Below are 25,180 nucleotides of genomic sequence, written 5' to 3'. Positions count from 1 at the left end.
TCTCTCCCATAAGACGAACAGCATGTTGGGTGAACAAATTACAGTTGGGCAATTGACAAATAAAGAGAGCATGACCATGCACATACATATCATGATGAGTATAGTGAGATTTAATTGGGCATTACGACAAAGTACATAGACCGCCATCCAAGCTGCATCTATGCCTAAAAAGTCCACCTTCGAGGTTATCATCCGAACCCCTCCGGTATTAAGTTGCAAAGCAACGGACAATTGCATTAAGTATGGTGCGTAATGTAATCAACAACTACATCCTTAGACATAGCATCAATGTTTTATCCCTAGTGGCAACGACACAACACAACCTTAGAACTTTACGTCACTTGTCCCGGTGTCAATGCGGGCATGAACCCACTATCGAGCATAAGTACTCCCTCTTGGAGTTAAAAGCATCTACTTGGCCAGAGCATCTACTAATAACGGAGAGCATGCAAGATCATAAACAACACATAAGCATAACTTTGATAATCAACATAACAAGTATTCTCTATTCATCGGATCCCAACAAACGCAACATATAGAATTACATATAGATGATCTTGATCATGATAGGCAGCTCACAAGATCCAGACAATGATAGCACAATGGGGAGAAGACAACCATCTAGCTACTGCTATGGACCCATAGTCCAGGGGTAGACTACTCACTCATCACTCCGGAGGCGACCATGGCGGTGTAGAGTCCTCCGGGAGATGATTCCCCTCTCCGGCGGGGTGCGGGAGGCGATCTCCGGGATCCCCGAGATGGGATCGGCGGCGACGGCGTCTCGGTAATGTTTTCCGTATCGTGGCTCTCGGTGCGGGGGTTTCGTCACGGAGGCTTTAAGTAGGCGGAAGGGCAAGTCGAGAGGCGGCACGGGGGCCCACACCATAGGGCCGGCGCGGCCAGGGGTGGGGCCGCGCCGCCCTAGGGTTTGGCCACCCCGTGGCCCCTCTTCGTCTCGTCTTCGGTCTTCGGAAGCTTCGTGAGAAAATAGGCCTGCGGGCTTTTATTTCGTCCAATTCCGAGAATATTTCTTTACTAGGATTTACGAAACCAAAAACAGCGAGAAAACGGCAAGCGGCACTTCGGCATCTTGTTAATAGGTTAGTTCCGAGAAAATGCACGAATATGACATAAAGTGTGCATAAAACATGTAGATAACATCAATAATGTGGCATGGAACACAAGAAATTATCGATACGTTGGAGACGTATCGGCATCCCCAAGCTTAGTTCTGCTCGTCCCGAGCGAGTAAAACGATAACAAAGATAATTTACGGAGTGACATGCCATCATAAACTTGATCATACTATTTGTAAAGCATATGTAGTGAATGCGGCGATCAAAACAATGTGTATGACATGAGTAAACAAGTGAATCATAAAGCAAAGACTTTTCATGAATAGCACTTCAAGACAAGCATCAATAAGTCTTGCATAAGAGTTAACTCATAAAGCAATAATTCAAAGTAAAGGTATTGAAGCAACACAAAAGAAGATTAAGTTTCAGCGGTTGCTTTCAACTTGTAACATGTATATCTCATGGATATTGTCAACATAGAGTAATATAATAAGTGCAATAAGCAAGTATGTAGGAATCAATGCACGAGTTCACACAAGTGTTTGCTTCTTGAGGTGGAGAGAAATAGGTGAGCTGACTCAACATTGAAAGTAAAAGAATGGTCCTCATAGAGGAAAAGCATCGATTGCTATATTTGTGCTAGAGCTTTGATTTTGAAAACATGAAACAATTTTGTCAACGGTAGTAATAAAGCATATGCATCATGTAAATTATATCTTATAAGTTGCAAGCCTCATGCATAGTGTACTAATAGTGCTCGCACCTTGTCCTAATTAGCTTGGACTACCTGGATTATCACCGCAATACATATGCTTTAACCAAGTTTCACAAAGGGGTACCTCTATGCCGCTTGTACAAAGGTCTAAGGAGAAAGCTCGCATTTGGATTTCTCGCTTTTGATTATTCTCAACTTAGACATCCATACGGGACAACATAGACAACGAGATAATGGACTCCTCTTTTAATGCTTTAAGCATTTGACAACAATTAATTCTTTTCTCATTAGAGATTTGAGGATATTTGTCCAAAACTGAAACTTCCACCATGAATCATGGCTTTAGTTAGCGGCCCAATGTTCTTCTCTCACAATATGCATGCTCAAACCATTCAACTCGGTGTAGATCGCCCTTACTTCGAGACAAGACGAACATGCATAGCAACTCACATGAAATTCAACAATGAGTTGATGGCGTTCCCCGATAAACATGGTTATCGCACAACAAGCAACTTAATAAGAGATAAAGTGCATAATTACATATTCAATACCACAATAGTTTTTAAGCTATTTGTCCCATGAGCTATATATTGCAAAGGTGAATGATGGAATTTTAAAGGTAGCACTCAAGCAATTTACTTTGGAATGGCGGGAAAATACCATGTAGTATAGGTAGGTATGGTGGACACAAATGGCATAGTGGTTGGCTCAAGTATTTTGGATGCATGAGAAGTATTCCCTCTCGATACAAGGTTTAGGCTAGCAAGGCTTATTTGAAACAAACACAAGGATGAACCGGTACAGCAAAACTCACATAAAAGACATATTGTAAACATTATAAGACTCTACACCGTCTTCCTTGTTGTTCAAACTCAAAACTAGAAATTATCTAGACCTTAGAGAAACCAAATATGCAAACCAAATTTTAGCATGCTCTATGTATTTCTTCATTAATGGGTGCAAAGCATATGATGCAAGAGCTTAAACATGAGCACAACAATTGCCAAGTATCACATTACCCAAAACATTTATAGCAATTACTACATGTATCATTTTCCAATTCCAACCATATAACAATTTAACGAAGGAGAAACTTCGCCATGAATACTATGAGTAGAAACCAAGGACATATTTGTCCATATGCTACAGCGGAGCGTGTATCTCTCCCATAAAGTGAATGCTAGGATCCATTTTATTCAAACAAAACAAAAACAAAAACAAACCGACGCTCCAAGAAAAAGCACATAAGATGTGGCCGAATAAAAATGTAGTTTCGGGGGAGGAACCTGATAATTTGTTGATGAAGAAGGGGATGCCTTGGGCATCCCCAAGCTTAGACGCTTGAGTCTTCTTGATATATGCAGGGGTGAACCACCGGGTGCATCCCCAAGCTTAGAGCTTTCACTCTCCTTGATCATGTTGCATCATACTCCTCTCTTGATCCTTGAAAACTTCCTCCACACCAAACTCGAAACAACTCATTAGAGGGTTAGTGCACAATATAAATTGACATATTCAGAGGTGACACAATCATTCTTAACACTTCTGGACATTGCATAATGCTACTGGACATTAGTGGATCAAAGAAATTCATCCAACATAGCGAAAGAGGCAATGCGAAATAAAAGGCAGAATCTGTCAAAACAGAACAGTTCGTATTGACGAATTTTAAAATGGCACCAGACTTGCTCAAATGAAAATGCTCAAATTGAATGAAAGTTGCGTACATATCTGAGGATCATGCACGTAAATTGGCATAATTTTCTGAGCTTCCTGCAGGGCAGTGGGCTCAGATTCGTGACAGCAAAGAAATCTGGAACTGCGCAGTAATCCAAATCTAGTACTTACTTTTCTATCAACGGCTTAACTTGGCACAACAAAACTCAAAACTAAGATAAGGAGAGGTTGCTACAGTAGTAAACAACTTCCAAGACACAAAATAAAAACAAAGTACTGTAGGTAAAAACATGGGTTGTCTCCCATAAGCGCTTTTCTTTAACGCCTTTCAGCTAGGCGCGAAAGTGTGTATCAAGTATTATCGAAGGGTGGTGCATTCTCAGCGAGGTGTGGAGTTTTCTCAACTAGGCATATTATATTAGATACATAAGTTTTAGCATCTCCCTTTTCATTAGTCTTAGGTGTGCTACTCTCATCAAACAAATTTTCGGGAACAAGCCAAGCATAATTATTTTCTAGTGCATCATTCATAGCTAGGAGCTTGCATGGTATTGGTGCTTTGATCTCCTCACCATCATCAATATTATTAGTGTATCTTATTCTATCCATATCCATCTTTTCAAGGAGACTAGCAAAATTAGTAGGAGAACCAAGCATATTAAATTTAGCAAAGACCTTTCTAGCTTCTCTTGCTAGACCACCAAATTCTCTAAGAAGGGTTTCTAAAACAAAATCTTTCTTTTCCCCTTCTTCCATATCACCAAGTGTGAAAAACATATGTTGGATTATAGGATTGAGATTAACAAATTTGGTTTCCAACAAGCGAACTAAATGCGCGGCAGCAATTTCATAAGTAGGCGCAAGGTCTACCAAGTGTCTATCCTCAAAATCATCAATAGTACTAACATGGTTGAAGAATTCTTCTATATTATTTCTCCCAACTATAGACCCACGTCCTACCGGTATGTTCTTTGTGGTAAAATTAAAAGGAAACATGATGAAATAAGTAAAGTAAATGCTAGTAACTAATTTTTTTGTGTTTTCAATATAGCAAACAAGATAGCAAATAAAGTAAAACTAGCAACTAATTTTTTTGTATTTTGATTTAGTGCAGCAAACAAAGTAGTAAATAAAATAAAGCAAGACAAAAACAAAGTAAAGAGATTGAGAAGTGGAGACTCCCCTTGCGGCGTGTCTTGATCTCCCGGCAACGGCGCCGGAAAAAGAGCTTGATGGCGTGTATTTCACACGTTCGTTGGGCAACCCCAAGAGGAAGGTATGATGCGCACGGCGGCAAGTTTTCCCTCGAAAGAAACCAAGGTTTATCGAACCGGGAGGAGCCAAGAAGCACGTTGAAGGTTGATGGCGGCGGGATGTAGTGCGGCGCAACACCGGAGATTCGGCGCCAACGTGGAACCTGCACAACACAACCAAAGTACTTTGCCTCAACGAAACGGTGAGGTTGTCAATCTCACTGAAGCTTGCTGTAACAAAGGATTAACCGTATTGTGTGGAAGATGATTGTTTGCGAGAGAAAACGGTAAAAACAAGTATTGCGATAGATTGTATTTCGGTAAAGAGAATTGAACCGGGGTCCACGAGTTCACTAGAGGTGTCTCTCCCATAAGACGAACGGCATGTTGGGTGAACAAATTACGGTTGGGCAATTGACAAATAAAGAGAGCATGACCATGCACATACATATCATGATGAGTATAGTGAGATTTAATTGGGCATTACGACAAAGTACATAGACCGCCATCCAAGCTGCATCTATGCCTAAAAAGTCCACCTTCGGGTTATCATCCGAACCCCCTCCGGTATTAAGTTGCAAAGCAACGAGACAATTGCATTAAGTATGGTGCGTAATGTAATCAACAACTACATCCTTAGACATAGCATCAATGTTTTATCCCTAGTGGCAACGGCACAACACAACCTTAGAACTTTACGTCCTTTGTCCCAGGTGTCAATGCAGGCATGAACCCACTATCGAGCATAAGTACTCCCTCTTGGAGTTAAAAGCATCTACTTGGCCAGAGCATCTACCAATAACGGAGAGCATGCAAGATCATAAACAACACATAAGCATAACTTTGATAATCAACATAACAAGTATTCTCTATTCATCGGATCCCAACAAACGCAACATATAGAATTACATATAGATGATCTTGATCATGATAGGCAGCTCACAAGATCCGACAATGATAGCACAATGGGGAGAAGACAACCATCTAGCTACTGCTATGGACCCATAGTCCGGGGGTAGACTACTCACTCATCACTCCGGAGGCGACCATGGCGGTGTAGAGTCCTCCGGGAGATGATTCCCCTCTCCGGCGAGGGTGCGGAGGGCGATCTCCGGGATCCCCGAGATGGGATCGGCGGCGACGGCGTCTCGGTAATGTTTTCCGTATCGTGGCTCTCGGTGCTGGGGGTTTCGTCACGGAGGCTTTAAGTAGGCGGAAGGGCAAGTCGAGAGGCGGCACGGGGGCCCACACCATAGGCCGGCGCGGCCGAGGGTGGGGCCGCGCCGCCCTAGGGTTTGGCCACCCCGTGGCCCTCTCCGTCTCGTCTTCGGTCTTCGGAAGCTTCGTGAGAAAATAGGCCTCCGGGCTTTTATTTCGTCCAATTCCGAGAATATTTCTTTACTAGGATTTACGAAACCAAAAACAGCGGAAAACGACAAGCGGCACTTCGGCATCTTGTTAATAGGTTAGTTCCAGAAAATGCACGAATATGACATAAAGTGTGCATAAAACATGTAGATAACATCAATAATGTGGCATGGAACACAAGAAATTATCGATACGTTGGAGACGTATCAATACGTCCAATTTGCATCACTATTTTATATCATAATTTGCTGTTATTCATTGATATATTTCATATTGGGACACAATACTTATGTTATTTCATCTATTTTGCATGTTTCATGATTATTTGGAGATCGCGCACCGGAGCCGGGATTCTAGTTGGAAAAAGCACCGTCGGGATGCAATATTTCGGAAGATCAAGCTGTGGAAGGAAATTTCACCAAAAATCCTATTTTTCCAGATGACGGAGAAGGCCAGAAGGGGGAGCTGAGAGGACCCAAGGTGGGGCCAGACCACAGGCCGGCGCGGCCCATGGCCTGGCCGCGCCACCTTGTGGTGTGGGGGCCCCACAACCCCTTTCGCCTCCTTTTCTTCGCGAAACCCTTCGTCCCGAAAACCTAAGCCACAGAGGGATCCTCACGAAGGGTTACAGCCGCCTATGCGGGGCGGAGAACACCAGAGAGAAAAGAGCTCTCCGGCGAATCCGCCGGGGAAATTCCCTCCCGGAGGGGGAATTCGACGCCATCGTCACCGCCATCGAGCTGGACATCATCTCCATCACCATCATCATCATCTCCACCATCATCACCGCCGTCTCCACCGCTGGACATCGTCACCGCTGTAGCAATTTGGGTTTGATCTTGATTGTTTGATAGGGGAAACTCTCCCGATACTTGATTTCTACTTGTTATTGATGCTATTGAGTGAAACCATTGAACAAAGGTTTATGTTCAGATTGTTATTCATCATCATATCACCTCTGATCATGTTCCATATGATGTCTCGTGAGTAGTTCGTTTAGTTCTTGAGGACATGGGTGAAGTCTAAATGTTAGTAGTGAATTATGGTTGAGTAATATTCAATGCTATGATATTTAAGTTGTGGTGTCATTCTTCTAGTGGTGTCGTGTGAACGTCGACTACACGACACTTCACCTTTATGGGCCTAGGGAATGCATCTTGTACTCGTTTGCCAATTGCGGGGTTGCCGGAGTGACGGAAACCTAAGCCCCGTTGGTATATCGATGCAGGAGGGATCGCAGGATCTCAGAGTTTAAGGCTGTGGTTAGATTTATCTTAATTACTTTCTTGTAGTTGCGGATGCTTGCAAGGGCTATAACCACAAGTATGTATTAGTCCTAGGAAGGGCGGTACATTAGCATAGGTTCACCCACACAACACTTATCAAAACAATGAAGATTAATCAGCTGTATGTAGCGAAAGCACTAGACTAAAATCCCGTGTGTCCTCAAGAACGTTTGGTCATTATAAGTAAACAAACCGGCTTGTCCTTTGTGCTAAAAAGGATTGAGCCACTTGCTGCAATTATTTCTCTCGCATTTTACTTACTTGTACTTTATTCATCTGTTACATCAAAACCCCCTGAATACTTGTCTGTGAGCATTTACAGTGAATCCTTCATCGAAACTGCTTGTCAACACCTTCTGCTCCTCGTTGGGTTCGACACTCTTATTTATCGAAAGTACTACGATACACCCCCTATACTTGTGGGTCATCAGTCAAGTACTTGATGAACTTTGAGCGGAGCTTTTGTAGCCACTACATGATTAGTGATTCCAATAGGAGAGTAATTTAGAGTAGCACAAGTGAAGAGAAGTTATTTATTTATGTGATCATTGTTGAGAGTGTCCACTAGTGAAAGTATGATCCATAGGCCTTGTTTCTAAGCATTGAAACACCGTTTCCAACAAGTTCTCTTGCATGTTTGCTTGCTGCCATTTTTATTTCAGATTGCAATTAGTACTTATACTCATCCATATTACTTGTATTTCACTATCTCTTCGCCGAACTAGTGCACCTATACATCTGACAAGTGTATTAGGTGTGTTGGGGACACAAGAGACTTCTTGTATCTTAATTGCAGGGTTACTTGAGAGGGATATCTTTGACCTCTACCTCTATGAGTTCGATAAACCTTGGGTGATTCACTTAAGGGAAATTTGCTTGCTTGTTCTACAAACCTCTGCTCTTGGAGGCCCAACACTCGTCTACGGGAATAGAAGCGTGCGTAGACATCAAGCTATTTTCAAGGCGCCGTTGCCGGGGAGGTAAGGTAAAAGGTATTCACATCCTCCGACTACTAAGCTATTTCCTAGCACTGTTGCCGGTGTGTGAGTGCTCGAAGTTATTTCCTTTCGATTCTGCAATTGCATCTTTTTGTTTCTTGTTTTTATTTTTCACTAGTTAGGCATAATGGAAAACAACAAAAAAATTATTGAGCTTTTTAATCTTTTTCCTGAGTTAAGACATGGATTGTTTGATGCGAAAATTAAAAAACCTATGGAACCTTATTTGCATGCTAGTAGCAATGTTATTAGTATGAACGCAATTACTGTTGGAAAAGTCTAAGCTTGGGGAAGGTAGTTTATATAAAAATAATCTTTTTTGCTCCTCAGCTTTGGAAGAAATATTTTGCCCTGATAATGCTTTGTCTCCAATATGTGGTGATTCGAATGATGCTTGTGATATTCCAAATCCACCTACTGAATGTATTCCCTTCAAGATACCTATGAAAATTGTTGAACTTGCTATGAACAATTGCTATTTTGGAGATGGGACTGTCCATCCTAGTGATTATTTACTCTTTATACATGAATTATGCGAGTTGTTCGAGAGTGCAGGTATTTCAAAGGACCAAGTTAAGAGGAAGCTATTCTCTATATCTCTGAAGGGCGGAGCTGCGGAATGGTATAAGATCTTTGAAGAATGGTCGATCTATTGGTTGGGAGGAAATTGTACCTCTCTTTTATTCCAAATTTTATCCTCCTCATGAAGTGCATATTGATAGGAATTACATTTATAACTTTTATCCTCGTGATGGAGAGAGTATTTCCCAAGCATGGGGGAGATTGAAGTCACTAATGCTCAAATGTCCCATTCATGAGTTTCCCCGTAATGTTATTATTAATAATTTTTATGCAAGGCTTTCAGGACACCACAAGGACTATCTAGATGCCTGTTTGGAGGGATCTTTCACAAGCAAGGAGGTTGAAGCTAGATGGGATCTTCTTGAAAGAATTCAAAGCAATACTGAAGATTGGGAGAACAACAAAGGTAAAGAATCAGGTATAAACTACGAGTATGATTGCATTAAGTCTTTCGCTCAAACTACTAATTTTCAAGAGCTTAGTGCTAAATATGGTCTTGATCCTAAAATTATGGTCGATTTCTATAGAGCCTTTGCTTCTCATATTAATGTTCCTAAATAAAATTGGTACATGTATCATGAACCTTTTAAAGATACTTGCATGGAAAATGAAATTGTTGTTAACGATTGCAATAAACATGCCCAAACTTCTGAAAAATACTATTTTCTTATAAGCATGTTAATTTTCTTGGAATGCATAGACCTTGTGAAAAGAATAAAATTGAAGAAGAATATTGTATCCATCACAAGAATGAAAAAACTAGAAAGTGGTCTAGGGCTCTAGATGATTTTGGTGAAAAAGTTTGTGCCCCCTATCCTTTTATTTGTGAACTTTGCCATAGAGTGGGTCATTTTAATTTTCAATGCTCCTCCAATGATAATTCGAACCTCATGAGTGCTGCAAATTTGTATTGTGATGGTGAAATCACTTCTAATCAGCATGATGAACTTACATTATTTTTGGAGTGTGAAGAGTTATTGAGAAAAACTTTTTTGGTGGATATGAGTGCTCTTGATATTAATAGTGTCCTGCATGGGTGTCTTTCTTATTGCATTGATAATTGCCACACAAACACTTACATACAAAATATTTTAGAAGATGACACTTTGCCAAAATATGATAGGACCGCTGTGTGTTTCAAACTTATTAATGAAAAGGAGGAATCCTCCCAAGTTTCTTCTATTGTTTCTAGAAATAAATCAGGTTATGTGGAGAAGCCTCCCTTCAAGCCTCTTCCTCCTAAAGAAGGGAACGAGGAGAAGGAAAAGAAGAAGAGGAAGAAGAAGAAGAAGAAGAAGAAGAAGGGAACAAAGAAGAAGAAGAAGAGGGGGAATAAAAAGAAAGAGGTAACGGCATATCCCCGCGTGTATGAGATAACGATTGGTAACCGTAAGTATGTTGCTCCTAATGATTATTATGATAATGAATCTGAGTACAATGATCTTCCTATGCCCTTTACTTATATTAGTGATTATGATTTGGAAGAGGACACTACTTTTGATACTGAAAATCTCTTTGGTACCGATTATGAAAGTAATGATGTTAGCACTATCCATGTTCCCTCAAATGATGATATTATATCTTCGGGCTTAGATAATCGTTATAGAGATGGCTATGATACATGTTATAATTATCCTTATGAAACTTGGCATAGTTATGATGGGATTGCCAAAAACCATTCCCTTAGTATGCAACTTGTTTACCATGTTCAAATTCTTGATAATGCTCCTGCTCCAATTACTATTAATGAGAAGAGTTTTTCTTATGCAAAAAATAATGATACCTAGATACATTCAAATTTGGATGTATCTAGACACTAAATAGTACCTAGATACATTCAAATTTTGATCATTCTCCGACATGTTTCATGAGACGGAGGGAGTATAATTTATCTTATGGAACTTACGGAAATGATAGAAATGGAGTTTTCCCCGATGTCAACCAATAGCCCAAGCATGTCAATGGAGTAGTTAATAAGAGATAGTTTAATCATTTATTTTAGTACACATGACATTGAAATACGGTAAGTATAATTTTTATATTTATAAAGTATGTGGCTATCTTTTTTGGTATTTATGTGTATATTACATTACATGGATGATATATGTGACGGTAGAAAATAGGCCGTAGCAACGCACGTGCATTCAACTAGTAAATGACTAGTGTCCGTGTGTCGATTTGCTTGTTACTGAAGCACATAGGACTTGTTCTACCTACTTGCACAAATCAACTATATGTGAGTACGCATGACTTATTCTTGTTGGGATATAATATGTTCCTCAATATATGTTTGATGCATATGTTTCTTTCGTGATAGAGCAACAATCTGTGGAGTTAGTGCATGAGTGGATATGAAGTTAACATCTTATTTTCCAGCGTATTTTTAAATCACGTTGGAATGTACGTACTAATTTTTCAACATAGGACCACGATGAGGTGGAGTATCGGCCTCCTAAAAAATTTACTCCTCTAAACGCCATGAAAACTTGGTTAGAAGCACATTAGAGTAGCAAACCAATATCTTTAGCTCGGCTTATCTTTAGAGGTTCGAGTAGAGATGCTCTAATCTCCTGAATCTTTGATCAAACGCAGTAACCAAAAAACCCTGCCGTTGTTGGGCCCACTTCGGCGATGCTTTCAAACGTGTGGGTAGAGAACAAACGAAGCTCCCCCCGTGTCGCACCCTGATGTCTACGGGTGCTTCTATTCTTGTAGACAGTGTTGGGCCTCCAAGAGCAGAGGTTTGTAGAACAGCAGCAAATTTCCCTTAAGTGGATCACCCAAGGTTTATCGAACTCAGGGAGGAAGAGGTCAAAGATATCCCTCTCATGCAACCCTGCAACCACAAAGCAAGAAGTCTCTTGTGTCCCCAACACACCTAATAGGTGCACTAGTTCGGCGAAGAGATAGTGAAATACAGCAGTAGCAACGGCACCAGAAAAGTGCTTGCTGGCGTGTGGTTGATGGTGGTAATATTGCGAACAGTAGAGATGCAGTAAAACAGTAAACAAGCAGCGATAGCAGTATTTAGGAACAAGGCCTAGGGATCATACTTTCACTAGTGGACACTCTCAACTTTGATCACATAACGAGAATAAATAAATAGATGCTAGACTCTACACTCTCTTGTTGGATGATGAACACCACTAACTGTGTAGGATTACACGAACCCTCAATGCCGGAGTTAACAAGCTCCACAATATTCGATATTCATGTTTAAATAACCTTAGAGTGCATGACAGATCAACACAATTAAACCAAGTACTAACATATCATGCACACTGTCACCTTCACGCTACGAAAGGAGGCATAGATCACATCAATACCATCATAGCAATAGTTAACTTCATAATCTACAAGAGATCACAATCATAGCCTACGCCAAGTACTACACGATGCACACACTGTCACCATTACACCGTGCGGGAGGAATAAACTATTTTAATAACATCACTAGAGTAGCACACGAGATAAATTGTGATACAAAACACATTGCAATCATAAATGGATATAAATAAGCACTTCACTATGCCATTCATAACGGTGAATAAGTATTCTGTGAAATATAGCCTAAGAGACCCACACGGTGCACACACTTGTCACCTTTACACACGTGGGACAAGGAGTCTCCGGAGATCACATAAGTAAAATCCACTTGACTAGCACAATGACATCTAGATTACAAGCATCATCATATGAATCTCAATCATGTAAGGCAGCTCATGAGATTATTGTATTGAAGCACATAGGAGAGAGATTAACCACATAGCTACCGGTACAGCCCCGAGCCTCGATGGAGAACTACTCCCTCCTCATGGGAGACAGCAGCGTTGATGAAATGGCGGTGGTGTCGTTGGAGGAGCCTTCCGGGGCACTTCCCCGTCCCGGCGGCGTGCCGGAACAGAGACTCCTGTCCCCCAGATCTTGGCTTCGCGATGGCGGCGGCTCTGGAAGGTTTCTCGTACCGTGGCTTTTCCGTATCGAAGTTTTAGGTCGGGGACCTTTATATAGGCGAAGAGGCGGCGTCAGAAGGTCAACGAGGCGACGACACAACGGGGGCGCGGCCCCCTTGGCCGCGCCGGGGTCATGTGTGGTGGGCCTGTGGCCCCCCTCGGCCTCTCTCGGGTGTTCGGATGCTTCGGGGATTCTAAGATGCTGGGCGTTGATTTCGTCCGATTCCGAGAATATTTCCTTACTAGGATTTCGAAACCAAAAACAGCGAGAAAACGACAAGCGGCCCTTCGGCATCTCGTCAATAGGTTAGTTCCGGAAAACGCATAAATATGACATAAAGTATGCATAAAACATGTAGATATCATCAATAATGTGGCATGGAACATAAGAAATTATCGATACGTCGGAGACGTATCGGCATCCCCAAGCTTAGTTCCTGCTCGTCCCGAGCGAGTAAACGATAACAAAGATAATTTCTCGGAGTGACATGCCATCATAACCTTGATCATACTATTGTAAGCATATGTAATGAATGCAGCGATCAAAACAATGGTAATGACATGAGTAAACAAATGAATCATAAAGAAAAGACTTTTCATGAATAGTACTTTCAAGACAAGCATCAATAAGTCTTGCATAAGAGTTAACTCATAAAGCAATAAATTCATAGTAAAGGCATTGAAGCAACACAAAGGAAGATTAAGTTTCAGCGGTTGCTTTCAACTTGTAACATGTATATCTCATGGATAATTGTAGTAATATAACAAGTGCAATATGCAAGTATGTAGGAATCAATGCACAGTTCACACAAGTGTTTGCTTCTTGAGGTGGAGAGAAATAGGTGAACTGACTCAACATTAAAAGTAAAAGAAAGGCCCTTCGCAGAGGGAAGCATTGATTGCTATATTTGTGCTAGAGCTTTGGTTTTGAAAACATAAAGAGAGCATAAAAGTAAAATTTTGAGAGGTGTTTGTTGTTGTCAACGAATGGTAGTGGGCACTCGTAACCCCCTTGCCGGACAAACCTTCAAAGAGCGGCTCCCATGAATTATTTTTATTTTTGGGTGGCACTCCTTCCAACCTTTCTTTCACAAACCATGGCTAACCGAATCCTCGGGTGCCTGCCAACAATCTCATACCATGAAGGAGTGCCTTTTTATTTTAGTTTTATTATGATGACACTCCTCCACACCTTTGCTTTCTCAAGCCATGGCTAACCGAATCCTTCGGGTGCCATCCAACAATCACATACCATGGAGGAGTGTCTATTTAGGTTAATTAATTTGGGACTGGGAATCCCATTGCCAGCTCTTTTTGCAAAATTATTGGATAAGCGGATGAAGCCACTAGTCCATTGGTGAAAGTTGCCCAACAAGAATGAAAGATAAACACCACATACTTCCTCATGAGCTATAAAACATTGACACAAATCAGAGGTGATAAATTTTGAATTATTTAAAGGTAGCACTCAAGCAATTTACTTTGGAATGGCGGAGAAATACCATGTAGTAGGTAGGTATGGTGGACACAAATGGCATAGTGGTTGGCTCAAGGATTTTGGATGCATGAGAAGTATTCCCTCTCGATACAAGGCTTAGGCTAGCAAGGTTATTTGAAACAAACACAAGGATGAACCGGTGCAGCAAAACTCACATAAAAGACATATTGTAAACATTATAAGACTCTACACCGTCTTCCTTGTTGTTCAAACTCTTTACTAGAAATTATCTAGACCTTAGAGAGACCAATTATGCAAACCAAATTTTAGCAAGCTCTATGTATTTCTTCATTAATAGGTGCAAAGTATATGATGAAAGAGCTTAAACATGAGCACAACAATTGCTAAGTATCAAATTATTCAAGACATTCTACCAATTACTACATGTAGCATTTTCCGTTTCCAACCATATAACAATTAACGAAGCAGTTTCAACCTTCGCCATGAAAAATAAAAGCTAAGAACACATGTGTTCATATGAACCAACGGAGCGTGTCTCTCTCCCACACAAGCATTTATTCAAACAAAAACAAAAACAAAAGCACACAGACGCTCCAAGCAAAGTACATAAGATGTGACCGAATAAAAATATAGTTTCAAGAGAAGAAACCTGATAATTTGTCGATGAAGAAGGGGATGCCTTGGGCATCCCCAAGCTTAGATGCTTGAGTCTTCTTAAAATATCCAGGGATGAACCACGGGGGCATCCCCAAGCTTATACTTTTCACTCTTCTTGATCATAGTATATCATCCTCCTCTCTTGACCCTTGAAAACTTCCTCCACACCAAACTCGAAACAAACTCATTAGAGGGTTAGTGCATAATCAAAAATTCACATGTTCAGAGGTGACACAATCATTCTTAACACTTCCGGACATTGCTCAAAGATACCTGGAAGTTAATGGAACAAAGAAATCCATCCAACACAGCGAAAGAGGCAATGCGAAATAAAAGGCAGAATCTGTCAAAAGCAGAACGGTCCGTGAAGACGAATTTTAAAGAGGCACCGGACTTGCTCGGATGAAAATGCTCGAATTGAATGAAAGTTGCGTACATATCCGAGGATCACGCACGTAAATTGGCAGATTTTCCGAGTTACCTACGAGAGAATCATACCCAAATTCGTGACAGACAAGAAATATGTTTCTGCGCAGATAATCCAAATCTAGTATGAACCTTACTATCAAAGACTTTACTTGGCACAAAAATGCAATAAAATAAAGATAAGGAGAGGTTGCTACAGTAGTAACAACTTCCAAGACACAAATATAAAACAAAAGTACTGTAGTAAAATAAACACATGGGTTATCTCCCAAGAAGTGCTTTCTTTATAGCCATTAAGATGGGCTCAACAGTTTTAATGATGCACTCGCGAGAAATAGTATTTGAAGCAAAAGAGAGCATCAAGAGGCAAATTAAAAACACATTTAAGTCTAACATGCTTCCTATGCATAGGAATCTTGTAAATAAACAAATTCATGAAGAGCAAAGTGACAAGCATAGGAAGATAAAACAAGTGTAGCTTCAAAAATTTCAGCACATAGAGAGGCATTTTAGTAACATGAAAATTTCTACAACCATATTTTCCTCTCTCATAATAATATCCAGTAGCATCATGAGCAAACTCAACAATATAACTATCACATAAAGCATTCTTATCATGAGTCTCATGCATAAATTATTACTACTCCCAACATAAGCATAATCAATTTTATTAGTAATAGTGGGAGCAAATTCAACAAAGTAGCTATCATTATTATTTTCATCATCAAATATAGGAGGCATATTGTAATCATAATCAAATTTATCCTCCATAACAGGCGGTACTAAAAGACTACTATCATTATAATCATCATAAATAGGAGGCAAAGTATCATCAAAGTAAATTTTCTCCTCAATGCTTGGGGGACTAAAAAGATCATGAAAACCAGCTTCCCCAAGCTTAGAACTTTCTATATCATTATCAACAATGGTGTTCAAAGCGTTCATACTAATATGTTCCATGGGTTTTTTAATTTTCGCATCAAACCATCCACGTCTTAAATCAGGAAATAGAATAAGAAGCTCATTGTTGTCCATTATGCCAAACTAGTGTAAACAAGAAACAAAAAGATGCAATTGCAGGATCTAAAGGAAATAGCTTCGAACACTCACACAATGGCGCCAGAAAAGTACTTTTACCTGGGACCGGAGTATGAATGCCTTTTACCTTTCCTCCCCGGCAACGGCGCCAGAAAAGTGCTTGATGTCTACGGGTGCTTCTATTCTTGTAGACAATGTTAGGCCTCCAAGAGCGAGAGGTTTGTAGAACAGCGAGCAAGTTTCCCTTAAGTGGATCACCCAAGGTTTATCGAACTCAGGGAGGAAGAGGTCAAAGATATCCCTCTCATGCAACCCTGCAACCACAAAGCAAGAAGTCTCTTGTGTGTCCCCAACACACCTAATAGGTGCACTAGTTCGGCGAAAAGATAGTGAAATACAGGTGGTATGAATAAATATGAGCAGTAGCAACGACACCAGAAAAGTGCTTGCTGGCGTGTGGTTGATGGTGGTAATATTGCGAACAGTAGAGATGCAGTAAAACAGTAAACAAGCAACGATAGCGATATTTAGGAACAAGGCCTAGGGATCATACTTTCACTAGTGGACACTCTCAACTTTGATCACATAACAGAATAAATAAATAGATGCTAGACTCTACACTCTCTTGTTGGATGATGAACACCACTAAGCGTGTAGGATTACACGAACCTTCAATGCCGGAGTTAACAAGCTCCACAATATTCGATATTCATGTTTAAATAACCTTAGAGTGCATGACAGATCAACACAACTAAACCAAGTACTAACATAGCATGCACACTTGTCACCTTCACGCTACGAAAGGAGGCATAGATCACATCAATACCATCATAGCAATAGTTAACTTCATAATCTACAAGAGATCACAATCATAGCCTACGCCAAGTACTACACGATGCACACACTTGTCACCATTACACCGTGCGGGAGGAATAAACTACTTTAATAACATCACTAGAGTAGCACACGGATAAATTGTGATACAAAACACATTGCAATCATAAAGGGATATAAATAAGCACTTCACTATGCCATTCATAACGGTGAATAAGTATTCGTGAAATATAGCCTAAGAGACCCACACGGTGCACACACTTGTCACCTTTATACACGTGGGACAAGGAGTCTCCCGGAGATCACATAAGTAAAATCCACTTGACTAGCACAATGACATCTAGATTACAAGCATCATCATATGATTCTCAATCATGTAAGGCAGCTCATGAGATTATTGTATTGAAGCACATAGGAGAGAGATTAACTACATAGCTACCGGTACAGCCCCGAGCCTCGATGGAGAACTACTCCCTCCTCATGGGAGACAACGGCGTTGATGAAGATGGCGGTGGTGTCGATGGAGGAGCCTTCGGGGGCACTTCCCCGTCCCGGCGGCGTGCCGGAACGAGAGACTCTTGTCCCCCAGATCTTGGCTTCGCGATGGCGGCGGCTCTGGAAGGTTTCTCGTACCGTGGCTTTTCCGTATCGAAGTTTTAGGTCAGGGACCTTTATATAGGCGAAGAGGCGGCGTCAGAAGGTCAACGAGGCGATGACACAACAGGGGGGCGCGGCCCCCCCTTGGCCGCGCCAGGGTCTTGTGTGGTGGGCCTGTGGCCCCCCTCTGGCCTCTCTCGGGTGTTCTGGATGCTTCCGGGGATTCTAAGATGCTGGGCGTTGATTTCGTCCGATTCAGAGAATATTTCCTTACTAGGATTTACTGAAACCAAAAACAGCGAGAACAGAAGCGGCCCTTCGGCATCTCGTCAATAGGTTAGTTCCGGAAAACGCATAAATATGACATAAAGTATGCATAAAACATGTAGATATCATCAATAATGTGGCATGGAACATAAGAAATTATCGATACGTCGGAGACGTATCACACCCCAGGCGACACCGGGGGCGAAATCCCGCGCCGCCCCCGTCCTCCTCCCCGGCGACCCTCCGCCGCCGCTGCTGCCGGCCTCCGCGCCGCGGTGGCGGCGGCCCCCCGCTGCCAAATGGTGCCGGGGTGGCTCCTTCTTCGTCGCGTCGCGGGCGGCCGCCGGATCCGGCCGGGGCGGCAATGGCGGCTCGCCGGCGTTAGGGCGCCGGAGCGGCGGCTCCGGGACCGTGGGGTGGCGGATCCGGGGCAAGCACGCCCCGATCTGGTGGTGAGGCGGGCTGTGGCGGCGGTCCGGCGGATTCGGCGGCGTTCGGGCCGTGTGGGCGGCAGAACGGTGACGAGCGCGCCTCCCGGCCGGCGTGCGGTGCGGGCTTGGCTGGGGCGCCGGCGTTCGGCGCGGGGGTGGCCGGGGTGCGCGGTGTGCTACCCTGTGGGCAGCGGCGCGGGACGTTGCTGCGGAGGTGGTCTGCGCAGTGGCGGCCCGATGTGTGCTCCGGCTGGTTTGGCGGCCGCTGTGGCCGCGAGGGCGGCATGGCGGCTGGACCGGGGAGCTCGCGCTGCTGCGAACGACGGCTCGGCCTTGGACCCCTATGTTGGCGTCCGTCGAAGCTCCCTCTCTGTGGCGGTTGGTGGCGCCCGCGGGACTCTTCTCGGCGAGCTTGGTAGGCAGCGATGGTGCGGCTCGGCTCTTCAGCCCCGCGTGGCGCGGGTGGTGGCAGCGGAGCTTGCGGGCTCCTTGGTCTGGTTGTGGTGGCGGTGGTGGCTTGTGTGCGGCGGTGGCGCCGCTTCTGCGCATGAGGTGTGTCTGCGGAGTGCGGGGCTGGCAGCGGTTTCGGTCTTCGTCTCGCTGTCCGGCCGCGTGAGGCCGCGGTGGATCGTTTGCTCCGGGCGAAAGCCTGACCGCGCGGCGTCTGCGGATGTCGCCGTCCTTCTTGGAGGGCGGTCGTGGAGCTTTACGACCTTCGCTGCCTCGGGTTCACATCTTCGGGCGAAAGCCTAGATCCCGCGGGATCGGACGACGGCGTCGATCCTTCGTCGTGCCCCCTCTTGAGGGCGTCGTCTTGAAGTTGATGATCCCCTTCGCGCCCTCCTGCGCCTCGACACACAGGGCATATGGGTTGGCAGGAGGTCAACCGGAGATACGGGTCTTCCGGGTGGAGACTTGAGAGGCAACGACGATGGTGGTGACCAAGGTCTGGTTGCGGCAAGGTCATGTTAGTCGGCTCCGTTCCGGCGTGTTCGAATGTCTTCGCGGTGGTCTCTTCTTGATGTGAAGTCGAAGCCACCCTCGGGCGGTGTACAATGACCTTCGAGGGGCGGTCCGGTGAAGGTCCTATTCGACGCTTGTCCTGCGCATCTCCTCTCCGAGGCTCACTGTCAGAAGCGAAGCTGCCGGTCTCTCTTCGAGGAGTCATCTGTTTGGCATAGGCCGGCTTGAGCTTCTTAGCTTTTGTGGGTAGCCAGGATGGTTGGGTGTGCCCTTGTGGCTGGGTGTGTGGTCTTGGGTGTGCTTCGGCACTGTTGTTGTTGGTTTTTGCCCGATTTTCTCCAAAAAATCGGGCACCTTTTTCTTAATGAATGAATGAGGTAAAGCTTTTGCCTCCGTTTCAAAAAAAAAAAAAAAAAACGAACAGGTCCTCAACCGCCTTTGCTCCTCCCGCCCAAACAAACCCCCAAGCCGTCTCCCATCCCCTTCGCCGCTTCCCCCTTCCGTCCTCCAGAGTCCAGACCAAGAACCCCCGTCTCGTTCTTGATTCTTGATCCCTCCACCTCGCACCGCAGCGATGGAGCCCTTCAAGGACGCGCGGTCCGTGCGGCTCAAGAGCCACCTGGGCACGTACCTCTGCGCGCTCGACGACGAGGCCGTCTCCCACGGCTACCGCCGCAACTCCCGCGGCACGGTCTGGGCCGTGGAGCTCGCCGGCGACGACTACGTGCGCCTCCAGGGCCATCGCGGCCTCTACCTCGGCGCTACCGAGCTCCCCGCCGACGTCCTCGGCACCCGCGGCCGTGGCACCAGGGCGAGCTGCAGGGTGGTGCAGGGCACGCCCTCCTGCCCCAACGACAACGCCTTCCTCTGGTCGCCGCTGCGGGAGGGGGAGCACCTCACGCTCTCGGGCCCCTACGGCCGCCTCCTACGCGCCAGGTTCGGGGACACGCCGCAGGACAACGCGATTACCGTCGACCTCGACGCCGTCCCGGAGGAGAGCTCCTGGGTGGTCGAGCCCGTCCTCGTCCCGCCGCCGCCGGTGGCGGCGTTCGAGGCGGCGCCGATCTGCCGCGCCAAGTCGTGCGATGCCCGCTTGGAGGCGACGGCGTCGGTGTCGGACACCGCGTCCAGCGTGTTCGCCAGGTTCCACTTCCACTCCGCCAAGGTACGCCCCTGTTGAGTTCTTTGGTTTCTTGGATTCTTGTTACTCCTGAATTCTTGATCGTTTCATCCCGAATTCTTCTTGGCTTTCTTGGATGCAACAAAATCACTGTCGATTGCATCAGCCGTCCTTGCTTACAGGACAATGATTAGCGGTACTTGCTGTGCTACGTGAGTGCAGGAATCGAAGGGGAAGCTGCTCCTGGAGGAAGAAGAGGAGAAGGAGGAGGAGCCGTCGAGCGAGGAGGAGGAGCCCCTGTGGAAACCGGCGCCGCGGACGATCTTCTACAACACCGCCAGGGACGACGGCGGCGTGGACGACTTCGACGACGGGACCTGGAAGTACTTCGCGTTCAACGAGCAGAGCCTCGTGGCGCTTCACCGCAGGCTGGGCGAGGAGACCCGCCGCCGCGGGGACTTCGTCGTCTGCCGCCGGAGCGCCGCGCTGCCGAGGCCTCTGTTCCCCGTCGTCCTCGACCTCCCTCCCGGCAACGCCGACATGGAGTTCGTCCTCGTCCCGGTGGTGTCCTCTGCAGGTAACGACGAGAAAGGGATCTCCTGTCCACCTTCTGAACTTCTCTTCTTCCCCTTCCATTCTTTCTATCCAACAGTTTATTCAAGTTACTCTGAATTTGCAGTGGCGGAGAGTGTTCTTTAGGATGGACGTGATCCGGCATCAAACTTAGGAAAAGATGGAAAGAACTTCGGTGTGCCGATATGCATTTTCCTGTGTACATTCTTTAGAAGCCTGCATTTTCGTCAGTGGACTGAACTGAACATATTTGTTGTCTGCTGTGGAAGTTCGGTCAGCTAGGATGAATCTTATTTTTGGTATGTTTTCCAGTCCTGGACAATGTCATGTACTCCGGCGGACGAACAGAGAAATGTCTGAAATGTGTTCAGCAGAATAATGCTTGAGTTTCTTTCAGTAATCCAACTCTTGGATTTCAGTTCAGCTAATTCTGGAACGTCCTCTTGTAGCTTTTGTGATTTATTTATATAATTCCCTGTCCTTTGTTGAAAAAATATATACTGCCCTATCCTTTATTGGAAAAGATATATACTGCTTTGTGATCATGAATTCAGTAACATGTGTATCTGTCAGTTGCTTTGAAGGTTTTAACAATATTGGCAGTGCATATTCAATGTCGTCCTGGCTGAAGCTGTCTCCGACAATGGATAAAATTTCAGTTGTTGTATACTGTACTTTGCCTTGAATATTTGGGACCAAAAGAAAAACATTTCAATATTTGAGTCAGCAAGTGAATAATCAACTTGGCAGATATCTCTTGTCTCCTGAACAGGTCAAAAACATGTACTGTAAGAACATCTGCAATTCTTCATTATAGAATAGATCACAAAGGAAAACCACACTAGTTCTCAAGGGAACGCTTTGCATCAACCCTATCTTATGATATCTACCATCTATCAGATCTCTCATTCACACCTGTATCATCCTTCCACAACACCCCCTATGTACATGCACACCAACCTCTATGTACCGCAAGCGCCTGCTCTTCAATCAAAAGATTAAAAAAAAAGGAAACCGAAGAAGTAAGAAATCAACAAGCCATTTGGTCCCTGAATGCGTCTAGCTCCTCGAACACTGGCAGCCTCCTCGACCTGAATGGCGTCCAATCATTCATCACAAGGTCTAGTCTCTCCACGATCTCCTCGGTGAAACTGAAGCCGATATCCAACGGAGATGAAACATGGGTCGTCGGGCAGAGCTCACGGAGCAGCTGCTCAGCTCGGGCGACCGCCTTGTCATCGTCCAGTCCGGAGATTCTGCGAAGCAAGACATCCTCTAGTACTTGCATTGCCTCCTCATGCCTGCCCTGTTTGATCAGGCACAACCCGAGGTTGCACGCCCGGTTGGCGTCGGGCACGATGGTTTGGGCCTTCCGGTACACCAGTTCAGCGGCTTCGTAGTTGCTCTGCTGCATGTAAGCCCAGCCAAGGTTGCCCTGCAACCGCACATCGGGAAGTTTTAGTAAAGTAACTTGAGTGTAACTGAATACTGCAGTGACATGCCCAACTGGTAACCAGCAACAGCAAGGAGGAGGAGTGGCCCGTACCAGGATGCGGGACATCTCCTGCTGAATTGAGACCTGGAACTTCTTGCCGTGGGAGCGTGCCGTCTTGGTGATCTTCCCGTTGAAGGCCTCGCCGAGGCATATCATCTTGAGCTTCTGTTTCAGCAGCTCTATTTGCTCCTCGACCTTTCCGCACTTCTGAACACCAGAATTGACATATCACGTTAGAATTCAGTAATAAGCCAAACACAAATTTGGCAAGACATGCAACGAAATGCACCTTGTAGAGGTCGATGAGCAGGTTGTCTAGGGACTCCTGTGCCTGCCTGGAGCAGAGGTGCCTGAATGACCTAATGGCTTCGATGGCCTCCTCGGCGCGGTCCTGCTGCTTCATGACGACGGCCATGTCCTTGAGCGCGCTGTCCACCCTGTCCCCGGAGTTGATCGCCTTCCAGAACCAGACGATCGACGCCTCCGCGTCCTTCTCCACGAGCTGCACAATCCAAAACCGTTTGACCCAATTTAGCAATTTGAAACGTTGCAGGAAGAAAAGAACCCGCGGGACAAAAATTCTTGTTCAACTACTAGTAAACATGAATTTGATGCAAGTTCATCTAAAAAAATCAATTTTGATGTATACTACAGTTAAAACACAATCATCAGCCGTTAAGAGCGCGCACGTTAACCCCGGTCGAAGGACCACCACCCATTTGTGGTAACCTTGGCACAGTGACCGATTCGGTGAACAGTGGTTCCTTTCCCAGGAAAGAAAGATTTTTTCCGCGGATAGGATCCCAGGAATCACGCCGGAGCTGGAAACGCATGATCTATGGCAGTTTGCTTTTCTGGTGCTAGCCGTTACCATGATTGGGCACGGGCGCACAGTTAAGGCTACTACCCAGTTTCCGTTGTTTAACCACAGCTCACTCAAAAAGAAGGCAGAGGCAGGATTTGCATGGGGAGAAGAGAAGCTGCGATTAACCTGGAGGTGCTTGGCCCGGACGTAGGGGCTGTCGCCGGCGGGCACCTTGTGGACGACGTGGAAGAGGTCCTTCTTCTCCCCGGCCCTCCTCCTGGAAGAAGCGGCGGCCATGACGATGCCGACGGACGGAGCTAGCTAGGAGAGGAGAGCAATGGCGCGCGCTCGGATTGGTGAGATAGGTGGCTTGTTTCGCGGGGTGCGGGATCTGGAGGGTGGGAATGCGGGGCGAGGAAGATGACGAGGCGGGCGGAGTGGATCTGGACGGGAAGGCGTCCGGGTTCCGGGGCGGGGGGTGGATGGGGACTTGGGTGTGATCGGGCGGTCGGGTGGGCGGCACGCGTCCGCATCCGCGCGGGTGACGTGCTCGCGGCGCCTTGGGGGAGAAGCGGTGGGGCAGGCGACACGGCCACTTTCAGGGGGCTCAGATGCGTCCCGATTGGCTGCATCTTCTAGACGCAGGTGCGTATTCCTTTTCTGCGCAATTCAGAGGTGAACCATGTAGTAAAATTAAGAGATCTCTAGCGGAGCCTGAACTTGTAGCCGAAATTAATTTTTTTTTGATGAGAATAGAAGTTCGGTTTGGAGATGGGTCAGAACGGAGCCCAACTCGCGGTCTGGTCCGTATAACGAGTTCGGATCCCCGAGAAATCGAGCGATCGTCCCGTATTAAAAGGGACCGCGAAGGAGAGTTTTGTTTCTAAACCCTACTCCCCTTCGCCGCTTTCACTCCCGCCGTCTGCCTCCTCTCCGGCGAGCGATTCCGCCTCCTCTGACGCCGCTCCGCCGCCTCGGCCACCACCCCTCCGTCCGCAATGGGGCGGTTAAGACGCGTAGGTAGGGGAGGTGGCCGAATCGGCAGCGGAAAAGTACCTCGGCGTCCGCCGGGTGTACGGGCGGAGGCGGACCGCGCGAGGCGGTCGCGCTCCGACGACGCATGGAAGAGCGCGAGACGGAAGTTGCCGTCAAGCGCACGAGGAGGCAACTGAGGAAGGAGAAGCCGAAGCGCCCCCCGCTGCCGGCTCGTGCACCCCCCACTGTCGACGTTGCCCCCGCGCGGCAACGACGACGACGACGCCGACGGGCCGCCTCTAGCCCGCGGGAGCACCTCCGAGGCAGCGGCCTTCGAGGTGGCGGCGCTCATCGTCGCCTAGGAATAGCCGGCGACCAAAAACCCTCCACCGCCGACGGGAAGCGCCCCGGTGACAGTATAGTTCATCCGGGGACTAATCTAGTCTAATTAGGCCCCTTATTACCGAATGTAGGTCGAACAAGCATGTATTTTGCCAAGATTATTGTAAATTATCAACGAATTCAGCTTGATCGGAGCAAATCGAGTTCAATCGCGAGTTTCATTTTCCCGCGGCGTTTGATTTCCGTTTTTTCGATTCACGAGTTCGGTTTCTGTTCTGCGTCGTGAC

At 45.7% G+C, this 25,180-nt stretch overlaps 1 protein-coding gene across 1 annotated transcript; it reads right to left on the bottom strand.

Annotated features, from left to right (window-relative positions):
* Positions 1 to 22,063: 22,063 nt before the first annotated feature.
* Positions 22,064 to 23,987, bottom strand: LOC124650104 (protein SULFUR DEFICIENCY-INDUCED 2-like). Its single transcript, XM_047189668.1, has 4 exons — positions 23,763 to 23,987; positions 23,061 to 23,273; positions 22,823 to 22,978; positions 22,064 to 22,711 (listed from the first exon to the last, which is right to left on the bottom strand). Exons 1-4 carry the CDS (start codon positions 23,871 to 23,873, stop codon positions 22,307 to 22,309), a joined length of 885 nt encoding a protein of 294 aa, XP_047045624.1. The 5' UTR covers positions 23,874 to 23,987; the 3' UTR covers positions 22,064 to 22,306.
* Between the last annotated feature and the right edge of the window lie 1,193 nt (positions 23,988 to 25,180).

This window comes from Lolium rigidum, chromosome 4 (assembly GCF_022539505.1).
Source record: "Lolium rigidum isolate FL_2022 chromosome 4, APGP_CSIRO_Lrig_0.1, whole genome shotgun sequence".
Classification (NCBI taxonomy): Eukaryota; Viridiplantae; Streptophyta; class Magnoliopsida; order Poales; family Poaceae; genus Lolium; species Lolium rigidum.
Note: the sequence above shows the minus strand (reverse complement) of the source record. Positions and strands in the feature narration are given on the sequence as shown.

Bases quoted from the DNA above. Each gene is read 5' to 3' on its own strand.
- LOC124650104 (XM_047189668.1), bottom strand. From the start codon at position 23,873: ATGGCCGCCGCTTCTTCCAGGAGGAGGGCCGGGGAGAAGAAGGACCTC. The intron at 22,979-23,060 runs GTGCATTTCGTT...TCTGGTGTTCAG, and splicing joins TGCTCATCGACCTCTACAAG to AAGTGCGGAAAGGTCGAGGA. The intron at 22,712-22,822 runs GTACGGGCCACT...GTGCGGTTGCAG, and splicing joins AGGAGATGTCCCGCATCCTG to GGCAACCTTGGCTGGGCTTA.